At 39.9% G+C, this 21,727-nt stretch overlaps 1 protein-coding gene and 1 long non-coding RNA gene across 6 annotated transcripts; one reads left to right on the top strand and one right to left on the bottom strand.

Annotated features, from left to right (window-relative positions):
• Positions 1-7,957: 7,957 nt before the first annotated feature.
• Positions 7,958-8,299, top strand: LOC118994522 (uncharacterized). The gene is made up of 2 exons (XR_005068067.1): positions 7,958-8,014; positions 8,262-8,299. It is a non-coding gene; the product is annotated as an uncharacterized LOC118994522 (long non-coding RNA).
• A 6,448-nt stretch (positions 8,300-14,747) lies between these two features.
• Positions 14,748-19,747, bottom strand: MED18 (mediator complex subunit 18). Of its 5 annotated transcripts, none has more exons than XM_037057166.1 (3): positions 19,409-19,747; positions 18,585-18,726; positions 14,748-15,727 (listed from the first exon to the last, which is right to left on the bottom strand). In XM_037057166.1, exons 2-3 carry the CDS (start codon positions 18,655-18,657, stop codon positions 15,174-15,176), a joined length of 627 nt encoding a protein of 208 aa, XP_036913061.1. In that variant the 5' UTR covers positions 18,658-18,726; positions 19,409-19,747; the 3' UTR covers positions 14,748-15,173. The 5 variants fall into 5 exon arrangements, with proteins under 5 accessions (XP_036913061.1, XP_036913060.1, XP_036913058.1 ...); XM_037057165.1 differs by having other exon boundaries at positions 19,444-19,747; XM_037057163.1 differs by having other exon boundaries at positions 19,322-19,746.
• Between the last annotated feature and the right edge of the window lie 1,980 nt (positions 19,748-21,727).

The following is a 21,727-nucleotide window of genomic DNA, read 5'->3' as shown; positions in this document are numbered from 1 at the left end:
AAATAAAATCTTTAAAACAAAAAGAATGGTTTAGTATGCATACTAATAATAATTCCATCTTCAACATTTATTGAATACCTTGTTTCAGGTACTCTTCTTATTTTTTAGATTTTATTTATTTATCTTTTAGAGGGGAAGGGAAGGAGAGAGGGAGAGAAATATCAATGTATGGTTGCCTCTGGTGTGTCCCCTGCTGGGAACTGGCCTGCAACCCAGGCATGTGCCCTGACTGGGAATCGAACCATGATCATCTGGTTCACAGGCCCGTGCTCAATCCACTGAGCTACACCAGCCAGGGTGCAGGTACTCTTCCAAGTGCATTATATGTATTACCGTATTTCACAGAACCCACAATATTGTTTATTGAATGTTTATAACATACTTGGACCTGTATAAATATTCTTATTTCAGAGATAGATAATGTACAGAAAATGTGTTTCTTCAAAACAATTAAATATGGTATTTTGCTTACTCCTCATTATAGCATGAAGTAGGTACCATCATTTCTGTGATTTTGTTGATGAGAAAATTGAGGCACAGAGAAATCCAAGTAATTTGCCTGTAAGTAATGAAATATATCCCGTAAGATCCCTTAAAAAAACAATGGAAGAGTTCTGGATAAAGACAACGGCTGTGATTTCTCATGCATCTAACTTTCCTATCCACCCTCTCCCCTCCCAATCCCACTAAAACTGCACTAAAAGATTTTTTTAAAGCATAAGGGAGGGAGGGCAGTAAACATAACAGGATTTTGCATATGGAAAAGCAAATGAATGAGTAACAATAGGCCTGGCAAACCTAAAAAACACTGAATCTTAGACCAGAAACTGGAGAAAGCTGAGAAACCGTCTGATATATTCAGGAATTAACGAACCAGTGGTGTCCCTGGAAGTGGGGATGAAGAGCAACTAATAAGGACAGATGGAAGGATTAGTTCCCTTCCTCACTGTACTCTCTAGGTAACTGCCCCTCCTCCACCTCAGCAGAATATGGAGGTTTATGCTCTTGAGAGAGTAAAACAGACAATCTCTGGAGTAAGGGTCACCACGTACAGTCAAGGGCATCATACCAACCCTGGCCAGGTAGCTCAGCTTGTTAGAGCGCTGTCCCCATACACCAAGTTTGCAGGATTCAACCTCTGGTCAGGGACCACACGAGAAGCAACCAGTGAATGCGTAAATAAGTGGAACAACAAACTGATGCCGCTGTCTTTCTCTCTCCATACCTCCCTCCCTCTCTCTCCTTTCCCCTCTCTAAGATCAGGGCATCATACAAAAAAAAACCAGGGGAGCCCTGGCTGGTGTGGCTCAGTGAATTGAGTGCCAGCCTGTGAATCAAAAGGTCGCTGCTTTGATTCCCAGTCTAAGGCACATGCCTGAGTTTCAGGCCAGGTCCCCACTGGGGGATACACAAGAGGCAACCAGACATTGATTTTTCCCTCCCTTCCCCTCTCTAATAATAAATAAATAAAATCCTTTTTTAAAAAGGTGGGGAAATCGGTAGACTCTTCCCAAATTCTGCTCCCAGAATGTTGGTATCCAACCTTTACCCTCTGGGCAGATGAGTCTTCTTCTTTGGGGAAAATGAGGCCCAACACGAAAATTCCACAGTAAAGGTACTGAGATGGCACTATCAGGGCCAGATCCCCTGGACAGGGCAAGGAAGCCCTGCATCCCCCTTCTACACATCTCTTCCATTTGGCTGTTCCTGACTTCAATTCTGTTGAATGTATTCAATAATATACCCCATCTAAAAAAATCACTGGTGTCTACTTAAAAAAATTTTATCGATTGATTTCAGAGAGAGAGAAAGAGAGAGAGAGAGAGAGAGAGAGGAAAGGAGAGAGACACTGATCCACCATTCCACCCATTCACACATTCATTAGTTGACTCTTGTAGGTGCCCTAACGGGGATCAAACCCACAACCTTTGTGTATCAGGGCAATGCTCCAACCAACCGAGCTACCCAGCCAGGGCTGCTCTCTTCTGTTTTTGTGTGTTGTATTTAAAAACAATATGGATGAAACCAGAAAGCCATAACATTTTAAATTGGAAAAATAAAGACAATAGCATTGAGGTCTCCCAGCTGATGGTTCCTCATGGTCATTGGACATCATGTCAATGGCTCCCATATTTACGCCCAGAGCTTCCAATCAGCTTTTAGCCCCCAACTTTTATGCATGAGCAGAAAGACACAGATTCCCAGACAGGAGGCTTTTCTTTAAAAGGAAAAAAGAGACCAAACCAAACAGAAGGAAGAAGCTTGGAAGAAATTAAGACAATGAAGAGAAAACAAAACTTTAAAATACTAAAGAGAAGTTCTTAAAAGAAAAGAAAAAATACCTGAATATATGGAATAATAGGAGGAAACTATAATAAGGAATATTCAGAAGGGAAAACAAGTCTTTGAAGTGGAAAAACATGAAAGCAGAGATCGGAAGATAAAGTTGAAGAAATGTCCTAGAAAGTACAGGAAAAAGACACAGATATGGAAATAGGAGGGAAACAAAGATAAAATTAGAGGCCCAGTCAAGGAAGTACAGCAGCTGAAGACAATTCCAATGAGAGAGTGTTAAAGGCTGAAGAAATCATAAAACAATTCTAGGGCATTTTCCATAATTCCAGATTGAAAGGGTCCACTGTGTACCCAGCACAATGAATGAGAATTGACTCACATCAAGACTGACTACTGTGAGGCCCTGGCTGGTGTAGCTCAGTGGATTGAGCTCAGGCCTGCGAACCAAAGGATCGAGGTTCGATTCCCAGTCAGGGTACATGCCTAGGTTGCAGACCAGTTCCCAGCGGGGGGATGCAGGAGACACAACCATACATTGATATTTCTCTCCCTCTCTCCTTCCCTTCCCCTCTTAAGATAAATAAATAAAATCTTAAAAGAAAAAAAAAAGACTGACTACTGTGAAATGTCAGAACACTGCAGCCCTCTCTCTACAGGACTCAGACACGGGTCCCCCAGGCTGGGCAGTAGAACTACTATCAGCTACAGATATCAGGTTTTTCTCTTCCTCCTCACCAACACAAGCCCCCCAAATAAATGTATGCAAATGGTATGCAGTACAGCAGAGCAGTTGAATCTTTTTTTAAATCTTCACCCAAGGACATGCTTATTGATTTTAGAGAGAAGGGAGGGGAGACAAGAGAGAAACATCAATGTGAGAGAGAAACATTGATCAGTTGACTCTCAGATGCACACTGACCAGGGACTGAACCCGCAACCTAGGCACATGCCCTGACTGGTAATTGAACCAGTGATCTTTTGCTTTGTAGAAAGATGTCCCGCCAACTGAACCATACTGGTCAGGGCTTAATATACCGTTTTAAAAAGAGTGGGGGTAACCCTGGCTGGTAGAGCTCAGTGGATTGAGCACAAGCCCATGAACCAAAGGGTCACCAGGTCAATTCCCAGTCAGGGTACGTGCTTGGGTCGCAGGCCAGGTCCCCCAGTTGGGGGCACTTGAGAGGCAACTACATATTGATGTTTCTCTCCCTCTCTTTCTCCTTCCCTTCTCTCTAAAAATAAATGAATAAAATCTTTTCTGAAAAGTGGGAATAGTGTACAAAGAATTTGTGACATGTTAACCTAATTTCATATACCTTAAGCATATTTTCATGTTGCTATGGAGTCTTCACAGCAATAATTTTAATGGATATGCCAGAATTTACTTAACCACTGATATCTAATTCTCTTTTGCTGAATATTTAGGCTGTTTCAGGTTTCTTCAGGTTTCTTTAGGCTGTTTCAGGTTTCTAATTGAGATATAATTGAAATATAACATATTAGTTTCAGTTGCTCAACACAATGATTCAATATTTGTATGTATTGCAAAATAATCACAATAAATCTAGTTAATGTCCGTCACCATACAGTTAAATGTTTATTTCTAGTAATGAGAACTCTTAACAGCTACTCTCTCTGCAGCTTTCAAGTATGCAACACAGTATTATTGACTTCAAGTGTTTTATTACATGAAATCTGTAGTTTTTCCATACTTTAGCCTATTTCTTCAGCCTGGATTACCAGATGGGGAAGATTGGATCAAAGGGGATAAGGATTGGGGGGGGAAAAAAAGCCCTGGCCAGGCCACTCAGTTGGTTGGAGTGTTGTCCTTATACACTAAGGTTGCGGGTTCAGTCCTCAGTTAGAGCGCATACAAGAATCAACCAATGAATGCATGAATAAGTGGAGCAACGAATTGATGTTTCCCTCTCTCTCTCGATTCAATAAATTTTTTAAAAATTTAAAGGGTATAAGGATTTGATGACTCTGGATATTTACTTACAAATTGCTTTTAAATATGTTTCACTAACTCAAAATGTCACTAGAAGCATTAGAATACCCATTTGACCGCATCAGAAAAAACACTTGGTATCACAATTTAATACATTAGGAGCTAGATAACTATTACATACCAAACTGATTCTGAAGTCAAAGGTTTGACTTCCCTCCCCAACCAAAATAAAAAATGACTTGAACAACAGTAAAATTTGTAAATAAGTGTGTGAGTTCTCAAAATAATACTTTGAAGGGAACCACTTGTTTAGATGCTTATCTTCTGATGTATTTGTTTTTTTTCACAGTTAATGCTATCACTTCACATTCACACCCCCAGGGAGAAACACAGAAACAATTACAGTCAACCTGACAAAACCCACCAATGTGATGACTCACATCCTGTCTACCTGCGGAGGTCAGCCCTGACTCCACAGTGCTGGGCGCCAGGCTGCTCATAACTGGCCACTGTCTCAGAGCCTCCAGGTGTGGGAGCTTCCCGACCTTGAAAGAGGTGGGACCCCATTTTAAAGGGAATTGAGAAGACTGACCCCTCCTTCACATTCTTATACCAGCCACACTGCTAAAAATCAGGGCACGGGCAGAGTGGGAAAGCAACAGTCTTCTTCTGGTTTGTTTTTAGTTGTTATTTTTCAATTACACCAGAACTATAACTGGTACAGTCATCATAAAAAAGATAGTCAAAAATAACAAAAAGTACAGCATATTTCCAGTACCAAGCAATAACTATCAACATTTTGGAGTATTTATTTTCTATTTTTTAATTTAATTTTTTAATGTCATTATATTTATTTACTTATTTATTTATTTTAAAAGATTTTATTTACTTATCTTTAGAGGGGAAGGGACAGAGAGAGGGAGAGAAATATCAATGTACGGTTGCCTCTCGAGTGTGTCCCCCACTGGGAACTGGCCTGCAACCCAGGCATGTGCCCTGACTGGGAATCAAAGGTTCGCAGGCCTGTGCTCAATCCACTGAGCTACATCAGCCAGGGCGTTTTTAATTTAATTCTTAATTAATTAATTAATTCATTCATTCATTGTTGTTATTCGAGTACAGTTGTCTCCATTTTCTACTTTCTTTTTTTAAGATTTTATTTTTATTTATTTTTATAAAGAGGGGAAGGGAGAAAGAGAGGGAGAGAAACATCAAAGTGTGAGAGATACATTGATCAGTTGCCTCTCACACGCCCCCAGCTGGGGATCTGGCTCACAACCCAGGCATGTCCCCTGACTGGTAATCGAACCAGTGACCTTTTGGTTTGCAGGCCGGTGCTCAGTACACTGAGCCATACCATCCAGGGTGAAGTATTTACTTTCATACCATTTTCTCTATGAATATGTTTTATAAAAAGTAGCATAATGTACATGTTTTGTTGATACTGTCTTTTTCATGTAATAATAATTACAGTTTATGTCTATATAATATTTACCATGGGCCAGGATTCTAAGAATTTTTACACATAATAACTCATTTAATCCTCACACTAACTCTATAAGAAAGGCAATATTAGGCCCTGGCTGGTGTAGCTCAGTGGATTGAGCGCAAGCCTGCAAACCAGACAATCGCAAGTCGATTCCCAGTCAGGGCACATGCCTGGGTTGCAGACTGGTTCCCAGCAGGGGATGCATGAGAGGCAACCATACATTGATATCTCTCTCCTTCTCTCCTTCCCTTCCCCTCTAAAGATAAATAAATAAAATCTTAAAAAAAAAAGAAAGTCAATATTAGTATTCCCATTTAATGATAAGGAAACTGAGACAGAGAAGTTAAGTAATTTGCTTAAGGTCAGAAAGTTAATAAATTAACTATCTGGAATGTCTTTCCATGTCATTAAGTTTATTTCTACAATATAAAAAGTCCCCCTTTCCATAATCTCCTCCAGCTTTTTACAGATGGCTGAATCTCGTGGCTCACACACTAACTCATCATAGAGGAATGAGGAATGTTAACCTGCGACACACCAGCTTATACAGGCAAGATTCCTGTGGTCTACACCTCAGCATTTACTAATTCACTCACTCATTCGTTCAGTGAATATTTGAAAGATTATTATATGAATAGCACTAAGGTAGCCAAGGGTTATGGGGTTCACAAAAATATGTTTAGAACAATGCTAAATAAAACATTTAGCACATTACCCGGCACATAACAGTTTAGCAATAAACCAATATTTATTCCAGGCACTGTGCTAAATCCTAAATAAGTGGATTATCTCAATGATCTCTAAGAACTGGGTTCTGTTATCCTCTGAATTTTGTAGATAAGAAAACTAAGGCCTAAAAAGGCTTACTCAGTTTGCACAACTTACCTGTGACTGAGTTCAGTTTGAACTTAAGACTCCAGGGTCTTTGCTCTTATGTTATAGTACTACAAAGACAAACACAGTTCCTTAAGAAGCATTCAATCTTGTTAACAATACTGAAGCTGAAACCAGCCAGTAAGTTGGAAGCATGTCAAGCACTCTGCTAGGTCTCTATGTATACTGATCATTTAACTCATATCACAGCTCTGTGACATAGGTGTTGTAATTATAATTGTGTTAGGGATGAGAAAATAGACATTTTGAGAGTTTAAATAATTTGTTCAAGACACAAACAGCTATTAAATTGTAGTACCAGAAGCCAAGATATAAAAAATTACTGTTTAGGGAACATGACGAAATATGAAACACGTGATGCTACTTAGCTGCCATCAATCATCAGAAGTCAGAGGAAAGAGACTTTATGACCTTCTTGCGGTCCAGGGTTAATCTCGGGAGAGAAAGGGAAAATCCTGGCGACTTGTCAGGCCCTGTGTCGAAAGCCTTCACATGGGTTAATTAATTGTATCCTCTATGTGGTGAAGGTATTATTATTCTCAATCTGACAGACAAGGAAATGGATTCTTTGGGAGGTAATGCAATATGTCCAAGGTCACATAGCTTGTAAATGATATGGCTAGAATTGGAACCTATTTGTCTCTGAAGCCTGAGCCCTTAATCACCATACTGCATGCTTTCCATTGTTGGATCTTGCTTTTTGGTTATGAAGGAGTCACACAGGCAGAGAAGAATGGAAAAGGCAATGGTGAAAGGGTGTTAAGAAAGGGAACGCGTAAGCAGGAGTACTGAGGTCTGTCCACGAAAAAGGAAGCAGACCTGCTTGGTCAGTGCTAAAGATTTATTTGTTTTGGGAAAGAGCCTTTTGTTCACATAACTTTTATGACTATCCCAATTGTATAAATGTCTCTTTATGCCATTATAATGGGAGCCATTAAGAACAAAGACTATCTTAGCTATTGCTATACCCCAGCATCTAGTACAGCACTTAAATTGCAGTTCCAGCAAAGAGGTTGGAAAAATAGGGAGTAATCATACTGCATAGATCTCTGGGTGGCAATTAAGGTAGGTCCTCAATGCAAATATCCTAAACAAAGTAAGAGGTACTCAAGTCCAACAGTGTACTGTTGACATGAAGATAGCATTATGACGACGCATAGGAATCGTCCCAGGTATACAAGGATGGCCCAAGAACAGAAAATCTGTCAATATAACTTACTACATTAATGGGCCAAAGGATAAAAATCACATTATTTTTCCATACTTAATAGAGAAACTTGATGTAATAACATTAAGATCAGGACTAAGTCATGAATGTCTATTATTATCACCCGTGTTACCTAGAGTATTCGAGAATCTGCCCAATTCTTTTAGACAAGAAAAAGGTGAAAGAGGCCCTGGCTGGTGTAGCTCAGTGGATTGAGCGCGGGCCTGCGACTCAGATGATCGCGGTTCGATTCTCAGTCAGGGCACATACCTGGGTTGCAGGCCAGTTCCCTGCAGACCAACTCCCAGCAGGGGATGCAAGAAAGGCAACCATACATTGATGTTTCTCTCCCTCTCTCCTTCCCTTCCCCTCTAAAGATAAATAAATAAAATCTTTAAAAAAAAGATGCTCTTAAAAAGAAAAAGGTGAAAGAGATATGTAAGTCTTTCTGCTTGTCACTCTTTAAAAAAAAGATTTTATTTATTTTTAGAGAGAGAAAGAGAGAGAGAGAGAAGGAAGGAGAAAGAGAGGGACATCAATGTATGAGAGAAACATCATTCGGTTGCCTCTTGTGCACTCCCATCTGGGGACCTGACCCAAAACCCAGGCATGTGCCCTGACTGGGAATCAAACCAGCAACCTTTGGGTTTGTGGGATGCTGCTTAACCCACTGCGTCACACCAATCAGGGCTGCTTGTCACTCTTGCCGATGATGTGATATTCTACGTGGAAAACACAACATTATCAGCAGGCAACCTATCAGAACTAGAAAAGAGTTATTAATCAAGTTTGGAAGAATAGAAATCATCTTACAAAAACCAGCAGTGTTCTTCTATACCAGGGATGTAATGAAATGTAATGAAACTATAGTACAATCTAGAATAACAACTAAATGATAGTCTACAGTAAGGATCAGCACACTTTCTGTAAAGTTTCCACACGGTCTCTTTTGCAGCCATTCAACTCTGTCATTACAGTACAAAAGAAGCCATACACGATTTTTAAATAAATGCATATGGATGTTCCAATAAAACTTTATTTATGAAAACAGCAGGCTCACATATGTGCACAGGTATAATATGCCAACGTCTGGCCAATAGTAATTGGCCTAAAAGCAATGCCAAAAAGTTTATCAAGAAAAAATTTAAATTTAAAAAACAAGACCAGAATAAATGTCACAATTAGGATAACCTCAGCAGTGTAAAGAATATATTCATTTGTTTAACAAATATTCAGAGTACCATAGGCCAGGTGTTGTTTTGAGTACTTGGGATACAGCAGAGAACAAAACAAAGTAACTACCATCATGAATTTTGGTAGGAAAGTAGTGAGTAAATAATCTAGCCATTCAGTAACAAATGCTATGAAAAAGATTAAACAAGATAAAGAGCGGGGAGCATGGGGCGGGGGGCGGGCAGGGTTGGGAATATAAGACAGAAACCTGTACGTGAACAAGAATTAAATAAAAATTATATTAAAAAAAAAAGATAAAGAGAGCGTGGTGGGGAGTGAGTGTGCTACCTAATTCAGGACAATCAGCAAAAGCTTCTCGGACGTGTTAGCAAAGACCTGAAAAAGGTGAAGGGAGCCTCCCTCACTGAATTCTGGGGAGGCTGTGTTCCAGTCGACGACGTCAGTTCTTCCCCAGATTAATCTATACCTTTCTAATGAAATTCCAATAAAAATTCCTGTAGTAATGTTGAGAAACTAAAACTCTAAAACGAATACGAAAGAACAAAAGGCCTATGAAAGCGCAGTCTATTCTGAAGGGAAAATAGAAGTAGGGACACCGGCCCTACTGGTAGAACTGGCTCCACCACAAAGCCACAGTAATAAAAAACACTGTGCTGCTGGCGCTGAAACAAAGAGAAAGACCAATGGATAAAATGCAGAGCTTAGAAATAAAGTGTATACATGGGAACCTAATATGTGATAAAGGTGGCATCACAAAGCACTGAAAAGATTGTTATTCTCCTGGTTGGTGTAGCTCAGTGGATTGAGCGCGAGCCTGCGAACCACACGATCGCAGTTTGATTCCCAGTCAGGGCACATGCCTGGGTTGCAGGCCAGTTCCCAGCAGGGGACTCACGAGAGGCAACCATACATTGATATTCTCTCCTTCTCTCCTTCCCTTCCCCTCTAAAGAAAAATAAATAAAATCTTAAGAAAAGATTGTTATTCAGATGAAAGAAAAACAAATTCATCATATGGAGAAAAAAAAGCTGGATTTTTACTCGATACTAGGTTAAAGGTGGACTCCAGATGGATTAAAGACCTAACTATGAAAGTTACATAAAGCTAGTATAGGAACATCTATGTTACCTAGGAGTAAATAAAGACTTCCTAAACAAGACTCTAAACTATAAGACCAAAGTTCAGGACATCTGCTTAATTAATGACATCACAAAGTTAACAGGAAGGTGACGGAATGGGAGGAGGTGTTTACAATGTTTAAAACAAATGAGGAATGATATCTAGAAAACACACAATTCCTACAAACCAGCAGAAAGGCAATCAAGTAGGAAAAAATAGGCAAAGTATATATATATATAGATACTGGGAGAAAGTTATTTGCAGTGTTTAAAACTCCCAAAGGACTAATGTCTACAATGTACAAAAGATTCCTACAAATCAACAAGACCAGAAAGCAACTAGAAAAATAGGCAAAGGTTGTAGATACCTTAGTTTTACATAGTATGTAGTCTATACAATATCATGTACAAAAAAGTATATGAAAAAAGGGCTCAAATGGAATTATAATAAGAAAAATGCAAATGAAAACAACTAAGACCTTTGGAGGTGGTTGAAATGGATGAAGGGGATCAAGAGGCACAAATTTCCAGTTTAAAACGTCAGTCACAGGGATACAATGTACATCATGGGGGCTACAGTCAATATTACATTAATGCCCTGGCTGGGTGGCTCGGTTGGTTGGAGCATTGTCCTGTACACTGAAAAAGAACAAAATGTTGTGGGTCTGATGCCCGGTCAGGGCACATGCCTAGATTGTGGGTTCAATCTCTGGTCGGGGCACGTATGGGGGGCAACTGAACAATGTTTCCTTCTCACATTGATGTTTTTCTCTCTCATCTTCTCTCTGAAATCAATAAAAATATTCTCAAGTGGGGATTTAAAAGTAAATAAATAAGTTAAAATTAGTTAAAAATAATAATTTATTACCTTTGTCTAATGACAGTGGATTACTAGACCTCTGGTGATGACCATCATGTACTGTAGAGAAATGTCTAATCATGATGTTGTACGCCCCAAACCAATGGAATATTGTATGTCATTTATACTTCCATTAAAAACAAAAGAGCACCACTTTCCAACCACCAAACTGGCAACAATTAGAAAGATGGGTAACACCAAAGACTGGTGAGGATGTGAATGAGTGGGTACGCACTGGCAATAGATAGCCATTCTCAAAAGTAATCTGGCAATATTTGACAAAAATTGAACATGCCCACTGATATATGGCTCAGAGAAATATTCACATCAATTTACAAATTTGCTTATTTTAGCATTTCTTCTTATGGTAACAGAGAGGTGAGGGCAATCTAGGTGAAGGTTTCGATCACCGAGTGACTGAATGAGTAAAATACACCACACACACACAGCGGCTGTGGGCCTGGGTTCAGGAGCTCGGTTGCCGGAGTTGAAATTCAGGGCCCACCACTTACTGGTTCTGACTTTGAAGAATGGAAGTGGGTCATTTTATTAACCAAGGTCACCAATAAATTCAATTAAAAAGTGAAAGTAGAAATTTGAGTAACCTCTGTCTCTCTCATTTATAATATGGGACTTGTAATACCTACCTCGTATCCTGGTTGTGAGAAGTATATGAGTTAAAACATTTAAAGCACCTGCCACAGAGTTAAGATTATTTAAGTGTTAATATTATTGTTACCATGAAAGTATATGCAAGTTGGAAGTTAGCATATCACAAAAGCAATGTTAATTTTAAAAAGAAGTATAAAGGACACATGGACAATAACTAAGGTGGGGGGCGGAAATGGGAGGGAAGTGGGGAGCACTGGGGAGGGGCAGGGCTGGGAATACAAGCCAGAAAACTGTACTTGAACAAGAATTAAATTTTAAAAAAGGGAAAAACAAACAAAACATTTTTTAAAGAAAAGGAACATTTATAGCACAATATCACTTATGTGAACTGAACATATTCTTAGAACTTCAACACACCTTACAAGCCAGGCACCAAAGACATAAATCAAACATATCAAAATAGGTTAGTATAGGATACAAGAAATGAGAACAGTTTAGAAATAAAGGGGAAGACTACAAAACAAAAAAGGGGCTTTTCCTGAATTATTTATGTTAATCTACTGTGAAAAGGAGGAACAAGATTTATCCACATAGGCAATTTGCAACGAAAGGGGGAAAAAAGCTGTTTCTTCAAAACATTCACAGGAAGCCAGAAAAGGATGCCAGAGCCAGAGAAACCAACTAACCAACTTGGCAGGCACCTCATCTTAGAACTTATTAGGTGAGAGAATACTATTGGGTTGGCCAAAAAGCCTGTATGGTCTTTTCTATAAAATAAAAGATAGATTTTTCATGTTCACCAATAACTTTACTCATTTGGATATTATGAGCATGTTGGCTATTTCCCGCATGGTAGAATGTTGATTGTTCTCACTATCAACTTCAACGGCTCCACCCAACTGTGCAGCATCGTCCAGTGACAAATCTCCAGTATGGAACTTCACAAACCACTTTTAACACAATTAGTCACAGCACCTTCTCCATACTCTGCACTTTTTTTTTTTTTGCATTTTAGTTGTTTTTACCTTTCTTGAAATAATAAAGCATTATATGCTGAGAATGTTGTGTATTTTCTTCCATCTTCGATATTAAAATGGCTACACAAAAATTCACCAATTTTGATTTTTTTGAATGCATGCTGATATGACAGCTGTCACAATACAATCTAACAAAGTTGTTTCAAATTAATTTAAAGACAACGAAACACTACTAGAGCCATCTTACAGAAAGAACCAAAGAAACCTTTTGGCCAACCCAATACAATCCCTACTGTTAAAGGCAGAGGTAGGTTTTCTGGTACCTGTAACCCAAAGCATCCTAACAGAGTATTCATGTAAACTTTTGAGTGGTAAACTGAGGTACAAAGAGGATCATGACTCACCCAAATGTAGCTCTACTGGGGTGTTGTCTAAATGGAGGTTCCAGAAGATAATTAAAGGTTTGAGTAACCTGCTGTTTTTAGCAAGCCAAACTCTCTCCAGTGTAATAAAAAACCTTTAACTATCAAAATGATCAACATTTATCCAACTAAGAACTTTAAAAATCCATTAAAAGCTCTGACTAGAATGGCTCAGTTGGTTGGGTGTTATCCTGGGTGTCTCTGGCTTGATTCCCAGTCAAGGCAGCCGCCTGGATTGTGGGTTCAGTCTGGGTCAGGGCACATGTGAGAGGCAGCTGGTCTAAGTTTCTGTCCCACATGCCACCTCTCTAAAAATAAATAAATAAAATACTCTTTAAAAATCCATTAGAAGTCAAAGATAAACAGAAAAAATTACATAAAAGCTCCTTATAAATTAACAAAGAAAAGATGGCCCTGGACAAGTAGTTCAGTTGGTTGGAGCGTCTTGCTGATGCGCCAGGGTTCAACTTCTGGTCTGCGTTCAAGCAGGAGTCAACCAGTAAATGCATGGATAGGTGGAGCAACAAATCAATGTTTCTCTCTCTCTCCCTTCCTTTGAATCTAAAAATCAGTGGTTAAATTTTTTTTAATTTAAAAAGATGAACAATGAAGAAAATGTCCAATAAAAAAATTTAAACCTCATTAATGAGGACTTTAAAAATTAATCACTACCTATCGTGGAAAAAACAAATGGAAAAAACAAGTTCTCATGGTCACACCCAGTTTTGGCAGCTGTGTTGGAAACCTCATTTATAGCTGGTAGGAGAGAAAACCAGAACATTTCTGGAAGGCATTTGGCAATGCATGCCAGAATTCTTACAATAGTGCAAATACTGCATACTCTTTGATGCAGCAGTTCCCTACAATTACCATAGATGTCAACAAAGACTTAATTAAAAGTACTAGCATTGAAGGATTGTTTAGAAAAGCATGAGAAAGCCCATGGGATTAAACTAAAAATACCAAAGTAGGAGAACCAATTAAGTTATGGAAAATCCATTACGATGGGATACAAACAGCAATTCAAATTCAGTATTTAAACACAAGTCTACTAATTAGTATCCATATAGCTCAGGGAAAGCTAATTAATCCCTTTGTACTTTAGTTTCCCTGCTTATAAAATGGGTCTGTTGTGGAGATTAATTAATATACCTAACGCACTTAGGATGGCAGTGACATGTATAAGAACTCAGTAAGTGAGTGTTTTGTTTTCACAGGACACTACAGCCTAGTGTCCTAGAAAAATGTTAATAATACATTAAACAAAAAAAGGTTATAACCCAGGATACACAGAATATTTGTTATAAAACAAATATTTCATATACATAAATTTACAAAAATGAAGACCAGGAGGATACATATCAAAATAGAAACGGTACATTTCTTTGAGTAATAGGATTGCAGGTTATTTTTCTTACTTTTGTATTTGAATTTCCAACAACAAACACATGCTATTTTTTTTTTAAGATTTTATTTATTTATCTTTAGAGAGGAAGGTAAGGAGAGGAGAGAAACATCAATGTATGGTTGCCTCTCAAGAGTCCCCTGTTGGGAACTGGCCTGCAACCCAGGCACGTGCCCTGACTGGGAATCGAACCGCGATCGTGTAGTTCGCAGGCCCACGCTCAATCCACTGAGCTACACCAGCCAGGGCAACACATGCTATTTTTATGAGGTAAAAACTACCATCTCTACCAAAATCAAAACTAAAACCTGTCATTTTTTTTGCTCTAATTGGTAATGAATCCATCCCAAATTAGCAGAGTAATGGGATAGTGTGTCAGAAATAGACATTTCCCTTCATAGCCTTTATTACCACACAATACGAGCTCCTTCTTATTTTATAAACCTTATACACAAATGGCAAAACAAGAGAGTTTTCTTTCTAGAAAAAAAGAAAGAAAAATGTATCCCTATTTCCCCTTTTTGTGCAGAAGGATTAAGTAGATTCTCCGTTTTCCTGAGTCTCTAATTTAGAAAGGCTGTCACAAAAGTGAACTTGCCACATGAGGAAAAGAGAAAAGAACCAATTAAGTTTTTACTGTCTTCCTTCCTAAGGGAAGAAAGCCCAGCTGGCAGTGGTGAAATGGGGCATTTATAATGTCTTCTTTGTAACAGGTGAAGACAAGTCCCAATGGTGGACAGATTGTCTCAGTCACATGAGCCTTTTGGGGTCTATTTTTTCTAGGTGAACTAGAGGTTTCAGCTGCTCTGCAAAGTTCCTCATGTCATCAGAGACCATGTCCTGCCCAGCTGGTGCAACAACACTCAGTTCCACAAGGTAGGAGAGTGACAAGGCCTCAATGCTCTCCGTGTTCCCCGGCACCAGAATACGGAAGACCTTGTACACCATAATCTTCATGATGCCCTTACGGAACAATTGTCCCTTGGCGACGAACTCATGGTCCATGCGGAAGCCCATTTCCATCAGGAAGTCGGTGAGGTTCTCAGACGTTGCAATGTCCACGCAGTTTCGCACCAGGGCATGGCGGTTCTTGTCTCCCACCTCAGGCTGTCCCAGGTAGCGCAGATGCCACGGTGCTCCTGCCCTATCCGTAGAGCGCCGGGCCCTTAGAACAAAGGGACTGGCCTGCTGGCCTTTAAGGAGGAACACCATCTCATGATCAGCGAAAGTCTCAGGTTCCATGTTGTCACACAAACCACGAAGGCGATGCGTAAGGCTGTCCAAGCTGTGATCTAAAACACTTCCTGAAGAAGGAAAAAGCACTATTGAGTCCCATCTTTCACTTTGGGTAATGAAATTAGTAAAAGACTGAAAAAACTTAAATTAACCAAGTGTCTAAGATATGAGATTTTAGGGGGCTTATCGTGCCAAGGTACTGCATAACATCATGAGAAAGTAAATTCCTTTTCAATGTTTTGCACTGTCTTATTTGGTACTAGAGCCTTTAGGCCTTCTCTCATAATGCTGACCTCCAGCAGGCGTGGCGCTCAGAACCTTTAATAGGCAACGGTGTCTGGAATGTAGTATTACTGTTTTGTTGTCATTTGTTTTAAGAATGATATTTTATTCCCAGCAAAGTTTTCCATCTATAGAAGAAACACAACATTTCCTTTTGATGTAATACATATATTTAAGTAAGAAAGACTGTACTGCTTCACAGAAATACACCAATCTTTGTTCTCATCTTATTCATCCTCCTGGCAGCATTTGACATAGTTGTCATAGATCATACCCATTTTTTATTTTTTTAGATTTTTATTTATTTTATTTTTAGAGAGAAAGGGAAGGAGAAAGAGGAGGAGAAACATCAGTATGTGGTTGCCTCCTACTGGGGACCTGGCCCACAACCCAGGCATGTGCCCTGACTGGGAATCGAACCAGCAACCTTTGGTTCACAGGCCGGTACTCAATCCAGTGAGCCACACTAGCCAGGGCTGAAATTTTTTTCCTTTTTTTTTTTAAGGGAAGGAGAGAGAGAGGTAGAGAAACATTGATGCGCAAGAGAAATATCAGTCGGTTGCCCCTCCCACACCCACAACCTGGGACCTGTCCTGCAACACAGGAATGTGCCCTGACAGGGAATCGAACCCATGATCTTTCAGTTTGCAGGCCAGCACCCAATCCACGGGGCCACACCAGCCAGGGCTGAATTTTTTAACAATAAAACAATTTTGGCACTCTCCCATGCACATCTGTGCCTTTCCCATTTCTCTAAGCTCCAAGCACCCCATCTTTAGCCTCTGTAACTTTGTTTCCTGAGCCCATTCTTTCTATAGCTCACTTCTTCTACCTCTATGACTTTCTAAATAAACTTCCTCTTACAGCTGAAAAAATAGTAATAAAACAAAAATTTTTTAATCCTTACCTGAGGACATGCCCATTGATTTTAGAGAGAGGCAAGAGGAGGAAGAGAGGGAGGGAAATATCAATGTGAGAGAGGAACACTGATGGTGTGCCTCTGGCATGCACAGCTACCAGGGACTGAACATGCAACCTAGCACCCTGACCAGTGTCCTGCCAAGCAAAAGGTTACCGGTTCAATTCCCAATCAGGGCCCACACCCAGCTTGCAGGTTCAGTCTCAGTCTCAGAAGGAACAGCTTGATGTTTCTTTCCCCCCCTTTCTCCCTCACTTCCCCTCTCTCTAAAACTAAAATCTTAAAAAAAAAAAGATGACCAGATGTTCTATAAGAAGAGACATGATCAGAAGTGGAAACAATGTAAGAAGTTGCTAAAGTAGTTCAGTCAAGAGACATGAGAATGTGGTACTGAAGGTGAGGAAAAGACACATTTAAAATATATTTTGGAAGTAAAATGAATAGGACTCAGAGGTAGTCTGGATATGGGGTAAAGTAAAAAATGGAGCTTGATCCCTGAATGCTTGGCTTGAACAACTGGTGAATGACAGCGGTGATTACTGAGATGAGAAAAGACCGAAGGATGGGCAGCTTGAGAAGTGAAAAATGAATATCCCTGTTTTGTTCACTTGAAGTCACTAAATGAATGATCTGAATTAAAGCCTATACTCTTCCACTAAACATTCTATGACCCCTGAAATCACTACCCTCTCTGGGTCTTGGGTTTTCTTATCTGAGAACACAGTTTATCTCCGCCTCCTGATCTATAAGATGGAGCTAAAAACAGTACCATAGAATTACCATATGATCCAGTAGCCCCACTTCTAGGTATACATCCAAAAGAATTCAAAGCAGGATCTTGAAGAGATACTTGCATATCCATGTTGAACCAAGAAGTAGAGGCAACCAAATGTATATCGCCAGAAGAATGGATAGAGAAATATGGTTCATGGATATGGATGGATTGTGGTGTGGTGATTGCTGGGGGGAGGAAGGGTATAAGGGGATTAAATGGTAATGAAAAAACTACAATAAAGACTACATTTTTAAAAAAGAAATATGGTATGTGCATATAATGGAATATTACTCAGTCTTAAATAAGAAGATTCTGTCATGTGTTACAATATTGATGAACCTCAAGTACATTACAGTGAAAAAAGCCAGTCCTAAAAAGACAAAAAAGGTATGATTCCACTCCTATGAGTTATCTATCTCAAGTGTCAAAATCAGAAACTGAAAGTAGAAAGGTGGTTGCCAAGGGACTGACAGAAGAAGTTACTGTTTCATAGGTACAGAGTTTCAATTTTGCAAGATAAAAACGTTCTAGAGCTATACAACGTCACTACATTTAACACTACTTTAAAATGCTGAAGATGTGTTGGTGACCATAATTAGGAGTAAAAAAAAATTTTTTAAGTTGTTGTCCAACCCTGGTTGGTGTGGCTCAGTGGACTGAGCACCCGCCTGCAGATGGAAAGGTTGCTGGTTTGATTCCCAGTCTGGGCACATGTCTGGGTTGTGGGCCAGGTCCCCAGTTGGGGGCATGTGCAAGAGGCAACCAATCAATGTTTCCTTCCCTCTCTCTCTCCCTTCTCCCCACCCTCTAAAAGTAAATAAATAAAATCTTTTTTAAAAAGTGGTTGTCCATCGGAGGCCAGGATGCCTTTGTATAACAGCCTCTCATCTCCACTGAAGCTGGACAGAAAACGGGAAAACGGGCAATCGAAGATCCCTGGTTCACTTACCCTGCAGCAGGTACTCCATCATGTTAATGGTACCCCCAGTGACAGGCATCATGGTGACGGGAGGTGCCTCCATAGTGTCTGATTAAGCTGAAGAACTTACACTGGATTCAGAGTCTCCAATAAAGTAAAGTACAGGATACACCTGGAAAAGTTATTAATACATCAGAGAGGTGGAGACACCAAATCTGCTTGCCAGCGGCCTTGACAGCAAAAGATTCATTCGCCCACTGAAAACTTTTTGAGTAACTGCTATAGGCCAGTTTCAGAAACTGATGATACAAAAATAAAGGAGATGTGATAATGGAGTTACAATATAATCTAGTCCTCAAGGTCTAAAACACCTCTAAACCTTTTCTGTGCGATCTTGAGGAAGTCATCAAACTTCTCACTCTGGGACGCAAGATCTTCCTTATAAAAAGGGGCCAACGATATTTAAAACCCCCCAAGGTTTTAGCACTCAGATGACATAATGACGTAAAATTAACACGCAGAAGAAGTGAATGATGACTTAAGGGGCTTGTCCACTTACAGGTAAAGATATTGAGCCTCCGAGAGGCACTCAGGGACACACAGAAGGACGGTGGCAGATGCTGCACCAGACGAAAATCTAAGCCTTCCGCCTCTCTGAAAACGCCTTTCAAAGCGACCCAGGCGGAAGCGTGAAATTCTTTTATACTGGTTTATGTCTTCCTAAGCCAGCATGAAGAACACGTGCCCACTTACACCAGAAACAACACCTCCGCGCGTCCTTGCCTCTTCTCGCAAAGCGGAGAGTTATATCCACCCAAGCACCTCCGAGATTTTGAGAGGCAATTAGCACACAACTCTAAAGTTAAAAGCCCTAGTACTGAGCTACGCTTGCTCCTTTTCCAGCTTCCGGCAAGAGCCGGATGTCGCGCAAACCTTCACTGTGCCGCCCCGCAACGTAAGGGTGCCGAGAGGGCTTAAAAATAGCTCTTGGCCGGGCAATCAGGAGCGCATGCGCGTTGCTGCCTCAGGTCAAATGGTGGACTCCGTTGCATCATTTCTCTGGGCGTTGGCGGCAGAGCGGGGTGGGGAGTTGACGTCATAGGCCGTTCTCCAGAAAAATATTTTTTTCAAAGTTCGGAGACCCAGAGATGTTTTTGTCTAGGAAACATCTTGGACCCGATGGAGAAAAAGAGCCTGGGACAGGGAGCTGCAGAAAAAAAGATTGTTATAAAACACTTTTTGTTGGGTACATGAAGGTGAAAATGAAAGACCCTCTTTACTGCTTAGAATAATGTTTTGAACAATTAGAGAGCTCAGCAATATGCGTAATTTTTGTTCACTTTGCTGTGGATGTTTTGCTTCAATTTAAAAATACAGGGAGAGACCTGACTAGTGTGGTTCAGTGGGTTGGACGCTGTCCTGTAAAGGGAAATATCCCAGTTTGATTCTCCTTGGAGTCACAAGCCTGAGTTGCAGGCCAGGTCTCCAGTCGGGGGCCTGCGAGAGGCAACTAATCTATGTTTCTCTTACATATCAGAGTTTCTCTCCCTCTCTTCTCCCTCCCTTCCCTTCTATATAAAAATAAATAAGAATTAAGTCTTAAAAATAAAAATAAAAACCCAGGGAGAACCCCAGCTGTGTAGCTCACGCATCATCTCCATAGGCTAAGGTTATAGGTTCAATCTCTGGTCAGGGACACATACAAGAACCAACCAATGACTGCATAATAAGTGGAACAACAAATTAATGTTTTTCTCGCTCTCTCTCTCAATAATAAAAATCTAGGGGATAAGTAAATGCAAGGAATATTTATTGAATACTGCTTATCTGTCAAGCATATAAAATGCAGACAAAGTGGGCAGGTGAATAGGGCACTCTACTGGAGAGAAAAATTTAAGGAACACCAAAAATCTCAGTACCTGAGATAATATATATTGCAAGCAATATAAGATAATCCTTAATAAACAATATATCAAAAATTTAAAATTGATCTTCACAGCAGCCTTATGAGCCAAGTATTATGATTACTATAATTTTACAGATGGGAAACGTAGGCAACAAAAACTTAAATTACATGCAAGGGAGTGGATAGGCAGGGATATGGCTAACTAAGCTGCTGTCTTCAGAACTCACCTCTTCATTACTACACAAAACTGTCACTCCTAACCTATACTATTTTCCATTTACTCATTTTTTAAAATTGAACATATCTTGAAAAACTATCATGTCTTAGACATTTTTGTCAGTTGTTGACTTTGTCTCTGCTCTCAAAAGAGATACAGGCAAGATGTGGCGATCAGAGAAACGAAACAGTTCCATGTGATTTGAATCAATGATACATAAATGACTCAACTTCTTTGGAAGCAATCAGGACCCTTGATCTACCTTGTGGGCATCAGAGAAGGATCCCTAGAAAAGGTAATTAATGCCCAAAGTAACTTGAAGGAACAGTAGATGTCAGCCAGATAAAGAAATGGAGAACGGGAATTCCAGGGAATGGAACAACGTGTACAAAAGGTCATTGAGTTAAATAGAATTAAGATATAGAATTTGAGATTGGGAAAAATAAGAAATGTGTAGAGAAGGGGTCAGTTCCGAATCCTGGAGGACTTTGCATGTCAGACTAAAACACAGATGTGGGCTTGAAAAAGACCCCTCTGGCTGAAATGTGAAGAAAAGCTTGGGAAAGGAGGGCCTGTAGAAAGAAGACCAGTCAGGAACTTTGGCATAACTCCAGCTAAGAGATAATTGCAGAAGAAAAGACAGGTTTTAAAGATATGAAAGAGCAACCAGAAATAAAGACAGGGAGAGGGAGTCACACATATCTAGATTCCTAACTTAGGTGACCACGGTAGAGCTCTTTTCTGTGCTAGGAAACAAAGTATAGGTGAGGCAGGAAAGATGAGTTCACATGTAGACACACTGAGCATGAGGTTTTTATGGGAAAACCAAAAGGCAATGTCAAGCCAGAGTTCAAAGCAGAGAGAGCTGGGCTAGAGGTATAAATTTCATAGTCAGAGCTTCACAGATGGTAGCTGAAGGCACAAGAATAAATGAGATCACCCTGAAAGAGTGCAGAATAGGAAGAGAAGACGGCTAAGAGCTGGACCTTGCAGATGACTCGGATGATTATTAGAGCTTCGCATCGCCGAGGCTTAGGATGTGCCTCCCGA

Source organism: Sturnira hondurensis, unplaced genomic scaffold (genome assembly GCF_014824575.4).
Source record: "Sturnira hondurensis isolate 20B ecotype Veracruz unplaced genomic scaffold, ASM1482457v3 Scaffold0009516, whole genome shotgun sequence".
Classification (NCBI taxonomy): Eukaryota; Metazoa; Chordata; class Mammalia; order Chiroptera; family Phyllostomidae; genus Sturnira; species Sturnira hondurensis.
Note: the sequence above shows the minus strand (reverse complement) of the source record. Positions and strands in the feature narration are given on the sequence as shown.

Bases quoted from the DNA above. Each gene is read 5' to 3' on its own strand.
- MED18 (XM_037057166.1), bottom strand. From the start codon at position 18,657: ATGGAGGCACCTCCCGTCACCATGATGCCTGTCACTGGGGGTACCATT. The intron at 15,728-18,584 runs GTAAGTGAACCA...TTCCTTCTTCAG, and splicing joins GATGGAGTACCTGCTGCAGG to GAAGTGTTTTAGATCACAGC.